A 9265-nucleotide genomic window follows, 5' to 3' on the forward strand; every position below is an offset into this window, starting at 1 on the left:
CTAAACACTTTTAATAAAATCATAGATATAAATATTTAAAAGCAAAATTTGAATTGTTCATAAGTATTTCTAGATTGTTGAAAATAAATACCAAAAACTAAAAAAAAATTAACAAGCAAAGATTTATAGTTTCAATGTTTAAGAAGCAAAAGAAAACAGCATTTTAAAATCAGTGCAACGACGTATAAATAAATAAAAAACTTCAGTTGTCTTTAGAAGCTTTTTGCTTTTTGACCCGGTGTTTTATATTTAAATGATGCCAAACGAAGTATAAATTAAATTGTCAGTTTTAGATAACGTTACTATTAATTGAAAGTATTACGCAAAAAGGTCAAATAAAAGTTTTCCAAAATTTTAATAAACGGTACTATTTAAAAATCTAGTTGTGAGTATTTTTTTAACTTCAGAAAAATAATCAAATGAGTTTCAACAAAAATGTTTAATGATTTCTTTGAAATAAATAATTCTAAGGTTTTCAAAACTTAGTTATACAACTTTAAAATTGTTACAAAAGTACAACATTGTTTTTTTAATTCTGCTATAAGTAACTAAAAACTTGTGTTGCAAAATTTATAGTAAACAAAATAGTTTAGATTGCAATTTCAAAATACGAGTTTTTCAAAAACTTTGTTATTCTCACTAAATAGAAAAGAGGTGAAAGAATTGATAAAGTTACAAGCAACTTTTTGTTAACAAATAAGTAAGTTAAAAAAATAAGTTAAAATAAATTGGTGCTTTAAACATTGTTGTAGTACTTACTTTGTATAACATTTATAAAAAAATAAAGCTACTGAAAATGAAACACATAACTTTTTTATATATATAAATGTCATTATAAAGAAACGAAAAAACAAAGTTTTGATAAAGGTGGAAAATTTCTTTTTATTGGACAATTTTATATTATGATCGATTTGAAAATTCAGTTTTTTTTCCAGCCGGATTTCTTCAACCACCTTTCTATTTATAATTAAAAACTTGTGACTATTTGTTTTTGTTCTTATATCCATAAGTTACATAAGCAATTATATATCAATGTTGTGAAAGTTGTTTGTGTAGCGCTATGACTTTGTAATAGTTTTTTTTTTCGATTTTCTTTATATATTTTAAAAAAATAAAAAAACTAGTAAAATAACTTATTAAAAAACTTTTGTTAAATGCAAGCATACTTAGTTGAAGTTAAGTAAATTGTTTTAAAAACTATTATTCAAAATTCTATTTCATATTTAAAGTTTATCTCTTAATATTTTTTTGTAATAGTTCCTGCTGTTAAATGTTTTACTTATTCTATTTACAGAGAACAAAATTATGGTACGATAATGACAACACTTGCACATGAAATATCACATGCTTTTGATCATTTTAGTTCGTTTGACGCACTTTTATTGACGTTTTGTATAAAAATCACCTAATATATTTAGAGATATTATAAAAAAAAGAACGACAAGCACTGGTTGATAGTTTTTTCAGATAAATAACCCTTTTTTAGTTGTTTTATTAACATGCTTTGTTATGAATGTTAAACAACATACGCAATTAGAAAAATACTTTGTTTTAGCATTAGAACTAGCAAACGAAGATTGGTTTGATGAATTCAATGGAAATTACGCTAACAAAGCAGATAGTTTTATAAAAGCTTACGGAAATTATCTTGAAGTTTGAGTTCTTTTTTATACCTAAGTTAAGTTCAGAAGGATAATTTATTATTAAACTTTTCCTTATCATAAGCTAAAAAGTTACAAAATACGTAATACTTTAATGGCTTATTGAAAAAAAAAGAAAACTTTATGTTATATTAGTTATATAAACTCAACTTTAGAACTTTGTTTTTGTCAAACGTTTTTTATTAAAATTTAGATAAGAATTTTTTTTCAAAAACACATACATTAAACATAATAAAAATAAAAACTAGCTTTATTAATTTCTTAAAAAAAGTTATGAAAAACAGCGAAATACTTTTAAATGTTCTTATATTGATATTTAAGTTTTTATATGAAAACTTTAACAAAATATACATTAAATTTTTTATTTTTGTATTTTTTTCAACAAAAATTGAAAATGTATTATTTAGTTGTAAACTTGGTGAAATTTATTAAATTTTTTTTAACCTACTGATTACATAAAGACTATTAAAATCTGGTTTTAGTATAGCACAATCAATTGATTTTTATGTTTTTAATCTATGTTAAAATAGCTAAGTCAAATAAAACTAAGTTTAATACAAGTCTATATTAAAGTTATATCTTTGAACAAGTTATTTTTATACGGTTTAAAGTTTTGTTGATGGTAGAAGAAACACTTAAAAAAACATAAGAACATAACAAAAATTCCTTTACAACTGAATTTAAACAAAAAGACTTCATAATCAATAAAAGACAGAATAGTTTATAAAGATTTATTTTATACACACCTCATTGTCTACATATTTATTTTTTTTACAGGTAGACGGAGGTTATACTTTATACGAAAATCTTGCTGATTTTAATGGTTTAAAACTTGCTTACAAAGTAATTTTTTTAAACTAAAAAGTTTTTATTAAATAATTTTTTTTTTATAGTTTTTGGTGTTACTTATTGTTAAAAACATGTAATTTTAATCAGTATCTTTCACTAATAAATGTAAACAATCATAAAATATAATAGTTTCATGATGTTTCTGGGATTGCAACTTGTCATTTTTAATGTGACTTATTATTTCGAAACTTTTATTTAAACCTACGAATAGCAAAACAATATGATAAAAGTTTTAAAAAATGTAATTTCAAAATCAAAATCTTAAGAAACGTTTTCTTTAAATTTTTATTATCTAAGGTAAAAAAATTGAGTTTGGTTTTGAATTTTTTTCATGATTAGCTTCTTAATTTTTATGATAATTTTTGATTTATCAAATTGACTTTTTACACACTATTTTTTATATAACTGTATTACACCATTTGATTGTAGTACTTTTACTAAATAAATTAAAGATATATCACTGAAGAGAATATACAAAATCGATAGTTTAACGCGTCTGGTGCATTTAGCTTTAGACAAAAGAAGTTTTTGCTAATTTAAGAGCTTGACCTTTTATTTTGTTTTTTATCTAATCAACCACTATTTCTCAGAGATTTTTACACAAAATATCTCATTTATTGAGGTTTTGTGTTGTTTTTTATTTTTGTTTTTTTAAGTTAAACTTAGACATTATTTAATCTGAAGGTTTTTATTTCACTGTTTTAAGATCAAAATCAGTTGAGACAGCATTATAACAAAGTTAAAATAATCTAATAAATAGCTTAAACTTATTAAATAATCATAATCTTTGACGTTGGTGACAGAACATAAAGTCTAAAAATCATCAAAGTGTTTAATAAAATATTTTTTGAATGTCAGGCATATCGAAAAACAAAGTCGTCAAACTTTCAACATAACAAACTACTCAACTTGACGATAGAGCAAATCTTCTTCGTATCTCACGCCCAAAGCTACTGCTCTAAGACGAGAGATTTGTACAGAAGAAAAACACTAGCAACTCACTCCCCAGACAACATCAGAGTTGTGGAGACGCTTTCAAATTTGCAAGAATTTTACGACGTCTTTCAATGCTCAGTTGGTAGCAAAATGAACAAAGCTGATAAATGCAGCCTGTGGTAAAGTGCTTGTGGGAGAAATTTATTGTGATATAAATAAAGTGTCTTAGAGTTTAGGATAAGATGTTCGTGTTTTAGAATAAGTAAAGTTTAAAATTTTCTTTTAAAATAAAAATTTTCTAAGTGTATTATTATTTATTATTGTATTATTTTTTAAGAAAAACTTGACCATTTGAAAAAGATTAAGACTTAAAATGATTTTTTTAACAGATTACTTTATTATAAAAAGTAGAACATAAGACTAAAATTATGTTAAGTTGAAAAATCTTATTTAAAATATCTTTGACGTTTTAAATATAAAAAAAAGATTGTAGTTTTACCTATAAATTGTTTGACTTTAATTTTAGTGACCCGAAAAACCTCTACTTGGTTTTTACTCAAACTTCTTTAGATTTTATGGGATTAAAATATAAAATAAATGTTTTATGAAGAAAAGTGTTTATTATTTTTTCTAATCTGTGGCTTGTATAAGATTTTTTCTAATGATACAATAATAGTAGTTTTTTAATGTATCGAACATTCATTTAACTTGAAAAACGTTAATTTGTAATTTTTAGTTTTTTTTAATAGTAGTTGAAAAAATCTTTTTTTTGTCTTTGTTTTTATTAATCACTAGCAAATTGTGTATAATAACATGCTTTTTGCTATTGATTCGCAAAATTTAATTTTATAAAGTTTAAGAATTCAAAAATCATTATTTGTGTTTAAATAAAAGTTATTGTTCATATAAAATACTTAAAAAATCAAACTGAAGTATGATAATGTTAAAAAACTTATACTAAAATATAATATATTTTAGATAACTTAACGATACAGTTTTAATTAATTTATATTTACACTTTAAAATATTTTAGTTAACATATATTTTAATTAAACTTTAATCAACATTTTTTTATTACAACAAACACCTATTGCGAAAAAAAAGACAAGTTAATGTTGTTAATACTACAAAAACTTATAAAATTCATTTAATTAATACTTACATTTTTAATTATTATATTATATTAAATTTATTCTTTAGTTCTAAAGTACTTAAGAAAGCTTTAGAAAATATTTACGTTTAATTTTAGTTAAACAGTATGTACTTTATAGCAGAAGGACAATTTTTAATATAAATATAGCAATTCAATACCGTCTGGTATATAAAACAAAGTCTACAAAGAAAAAGTTTTTTTTTGAAAATGGAAAAGAAATAGTAAATCTTTGTAGAAAACCTTTCAAAGTATTCATTATTTTTAGCGTTATATATTCAAAACTTTTGTATTTGAACTCATTTCAATTTTTTTATTGACTGATTATACAAAAAACATTAAACTAACTTTTTAGTAGTATCTAAACATTATTTAACACATGAAACTTACTTTTAAAGCATTTTCAAAATATGTTTTGGATTAACTTTCTTTTTTCAAAAACAACTAGATGCATAAAATCATCTTACTGTTGTTTAGACACTGTTAAAAACAGGAGTTTTATAAAATCACGTTCAGACAATTTTTAAGCTAGAAGAACTGTTATTGCTTGTTATAACATAAAAAAGATATAACACTTTACAACTTATGATTTATTTTATTTTGTCCGTAAACAAGCTCAACTAAGTTTATATATTTTCAATGCACTCGCAAAATTTTCAGATTAGCTAATTTGTAATGCGTTTTATCTGCCCCATTAGAGATTTGGTTTTAATTATTCATGTGTTATTCAGACGAACGCTCAGGCAATTAAGCAGAAGAATTTTTTGTAATCCTCAGATTAAATAAAGTGTTTTGCAGGTCTATTTGTGTTGGATGTTTGTAGCTTTTTTAAGCATAAGTTAATAAAAAGTAAAATTAATCAAAACTTTTTTTCTAAGTATGGTTTTAATATGCAATTTTGAAACTTGTTTATAAAGAAATAAGTATGACTTATTTATACAAATGAATAAAAAAAAAGTCTTAATATAAAATTATTTATTATTTCTGTCAAAATATTCTGACAAGTTTTAAGGTAAAAACAATTTTGCAAATAAAAATGGTTTAACAGACTATAGAGAATATGATTAAAAACAATCTAGTTTAAAAAAAAAGGTTTAAAAGTAAACTAGCACAAACATAAAAATCAACATTTGGCTATCACTTTAAAAACACAAAATAGTCGATACATTTCGGTTTAGGTACTCTCAAAAGTACAATTTTCTTCTATTATGATTAAAGCAAAGTATGAACATATAATAAGATTTATTCAAAATTGTAAGACTAAATTTACACTTTAAATAGTAGTTGATTTTATTAAATTTGTATCAAAAACTTGATGATTACTAAAATATATTACATCTGGTATAAAAAATTGTCTTCATGAAAAATAAAAAAAAAATTTTTGAATATGATCAAAAATGTTAATAACTGACTATTCTTGATTTTTTTATTTTAGAGGTATAATGTGTTTATAAACAAGTAAATGACACTAAATATTTAACCTACTTCAACCGATTTGATGTTAGTGTAAATATAAACCAACATATGCCATATTTGACCCGAATGAACTTTCTCAAAAAACTCTTTCAAGTTTGTACGCATCTGTAGCCTCATTAACACATAAAATATGGAAGCTTTCAATTTAATTTTAAGCAGTCTTGGGAATAATTGATCAGGTCAAAATATTAGCCAAAAATCAGTTTTAAACATTTATAAACTATAAAGTTGATACGTTTAATTATGATCCTTTAGGTTATTTAAACACCATTCTGTATCTTAGAATATGGAAGCTTTTAATTTAATTATTAGGAAGCCTTATGACTAACTGATAAAACTTGTAAGTTATCAAGAAACTATTGATAAACTAATACTTAAATTATGAAAACTTTGAAGTCAGATAAAACTTTCCTAAGCTTTTCATTATATTAATTTACTTTTTTAAGTTACAAAAACATATAACATTTTATTAGTAATAAGTACAAAAAAGATTTATTTATAAGTATTATTGGTTTACAATTAAACTTTTTGTTTTGTTTATAAAATTGCTTATATTAAGTGTACTGTTCTAACCTTTAAACGAAATGCAAATGATATCTAATTAAATAACACCAAACATCATTTTTTGCTAAAACTGTTTTTAGTGTAGACATTTAACGCTTCTTTGTTCTTTTTAAACAATACCAGACTTAAAATAAAGAAATTTAAAAAATAAACAACTTATAATTATTAACCAAATAGTGTTATTTAACTTGACTTTAAAACAAAGTACTTATTTATAAAGAATTACCGTTAAAAAAATCTCAGCAAATTTAAAAAATATACAACACTTAATAAATCGAAAAACTGCGATTTTAATTTGCACCCGATAATAGCACATCAAGCTTTTAACAAGGGGTATAATTTCAAAATGTACTTTAATTTGAATAACTTTATTTAGATTTTTTACAAATGTTAGTAAAATTAATTAAACATAGCTTAATTAAAAACATTATTTGAAACTAAATTAAAAAAAAAAAACTTAAAGAAACATTACACCAAAATGTTTACTGAATTAACTTAAATAAAAAAATTTGAAACCTAATTTAACACAAAACTAAATCTATCGGTTTTTCATTTATAAACTAAAGCAGCTTAAATTCTAAAATCCATTTAAGCGTAAAAGGCTTTAAAAACTGTAAACTTTTGATTTTCATATTATTATTTTTTCATAAACTAATTGTTGATTTGTTTAGTGAATACGTTTTTCTGAATGTAAAAAAATATAATTATGTTATTTTAAGTAAAGAAATACATTAATGTTAATACTTCAAGAATTATTTAACTCTTTATATGTTTAAAATTGTAATGTTTATGATATTTTTACTAGTATATACATACTATGGGTCGGCAAATAAATAAATTTTCGTATCTTATCGTAAAATGACTTTGTAAGTGAGTTAGACTGAAAGTTAAATTTAACTCAATTTAGTTGAGTGCAATCTGAAGAGGTTCATATTAAGGTAAAGTTTAGATTTGTCAAAATGCTCTCTATTGTTTGCATATGACTCATAAAATCAACATTTTTAAAAAGTTATTTCTAGTTTTAAAAAGAGATTTTTAAATAGTTAAAATAAGAATAAATTATGATAAGCAGTTTTAAATTTATAATTTCTAAAGCTATATAAAGTTTGTAAACAGTTTGATTAATTCTTTTGAGTACTTTTGACTATAAAACAATTTAGAGTCTTATTTTAACATATAATGCAACAAGTTTATTGTTGAAAACAAAATAAAAATTAAGCAACTATAATTTAGTTAGCACATCTATTTTTCTGCTCACATAGTTTTTAACAATAAATACAGACAAATCATTTAGTTAAATAATACTAATTTAATTGAACTACAAAAACAATAAAGCAATTAACTATGAATTTTTTGAAAAAATACATCTTTATCTAAAAGTAATTAATATATAAGTTTTTATTACAAACAAGTTGACGATCTTTGAAATAATCTATTAGATTGACAATTATCAAAGTAGATCGTTACTTTAAAACTTCAAGTAACTAAGTTTAAATTGATTTAATTAAAACTTAAATTCAAAACTTAAGGTACATTATTTGATTTAATATGTATACTACATTGTCAAAACATTTTATTTTATTAAATTTTATCTACTTTAAAAGAAATTGATAATTAAAAAAAAACAGGTTTACGAACTAATGAAGTTAGCTTCTATAAACGCATTGACATTATCAATTACTTTACTGTTTATACCTAATAAAAAGTAGATACAAAATTTAAGTACTACGAAACCTAGTTATTTTATTTGTGTAATTAATACATACTTTATAAAGAATAACAAATTATATAAGCAAAGTTTGTAACTGACTCACAAGAAATAAGTGTGTTAAATAAAAAGTACAAAATAGTCAACAGTTGAGATTTTGTTTTTGTTTCAATTTTTTTTTTTTGAAAATAAAAACTAACCCGAATGCTTACTTAAACTAAATTTTTACTCTGTTAATTTGAAAATATATTCCCAGTAATAACGATTACGTATTTGAATTTAAGAAAACAATGCATACAATTTAGTTTTTTTTAATTTGTTATGTGAAATATTGAAGTCTCTAATTAATAAAATATATTATTGTGTATCAAAGTTTAGAAAAACTAAGTGATTTTTTTTTAAGTGTTTTAATTAGGAATAAAATGATAAAACTGAACAATATTTGATATTGAGTATAACAAATTTACAAACTGCTGTGTAAGAACTCGACCAAAAAGCTTTTACTATAGTAAAACAAACTATATAATTAAAAGGCAAAATCTAGTAAAAAACTTAATGTATTGATACGATATTTCATAAAATAAATTAAGATATCTAAAACGAAAAGTTTTAATCCTTGTCTATAAATAGTAATAATAAATAGTATAAAATATTTTTACAAAACCGGAAGAATTTTTCTAGACATATTTAAAAATCGATCGTAAACTTACAGCGGTAACAAAATTTTGATTCTTTAAAATAATCTGAAATTCACTTTATATGAGGTTTTTAGATTATTTGTAAATGTTTTAAGAGATTTTAAAATGAAATGAATCATTTTTGTTTACTGAAGAAACTTTTTTTTTTTATAAAACTGCTTAGTACAAAACAGAAAAAATGTTTTTAAACAGTTAACTAAAATTGAATAAAATTTGTTGAATC

At 22.0% G+C, this 9265-nt stretch overlaps 1 protein-coding gene across 1 annotated transcript; it reads left to right on the forward strand.

Moving 5' to 3' along the window:
• Positions 1-1509: 1509 nt before the first annotated feature.
• On the forward strand, positions 1510-3629 carry LOC145845748 (neprilysin-3-like). The gene is made up of 3 exons (XM_082952816.1): positions 1510-1653; positions 2439-2504; positions 3369-3629. Exons 1-3 carry the CDS (start codon positions 1510-1512, stop codon positions 3627-3629), a joined length of 471 nt encoding a protein of 156 aa, XP_082808942.1.
• Positions 3630-9265: the final 5636 nt, after the last annotated feature.

The sequence above is a fragment of the Thalia democratica genome, unplaced genomic scaffold (assembly GCF_965202585.1).
Source record: "Thalia democratica unplaced genomic scaffold, ktThaDemo2.hap1.1 HAP1_SCAFFOLD_166, whole genome shotgun sequence".
Classification (NCBI taxonomy): Eukaryota; Metazoa; Chordata; class Thaliacea; order Salpida; family Salpidae; genus Thalia; species Thalia democratica.

Coding starts and splice junctions, on each gene's coding strand:
- LOC145845748 (XM_082952816.1), top strand. CDS start 1,510: ATGAATGTTAAACAACATACGCAATTAGAAAAATACTTTGTTTTAGCA. Junction 1,654..2,438: donor CTTACGGAAATTATCTTGAA/GTTTGAGTTCTT, acceptor TTTTTTTTACAG/GTAGACGGAGGTTATACTTT. Junction 2,505..3,368: donor GTTTAAAACTTGCTTACAAA/GTAATTTTTTTA, acceptor TTTGAATGTCAG/GCATATCGAAAAACAAAGTC.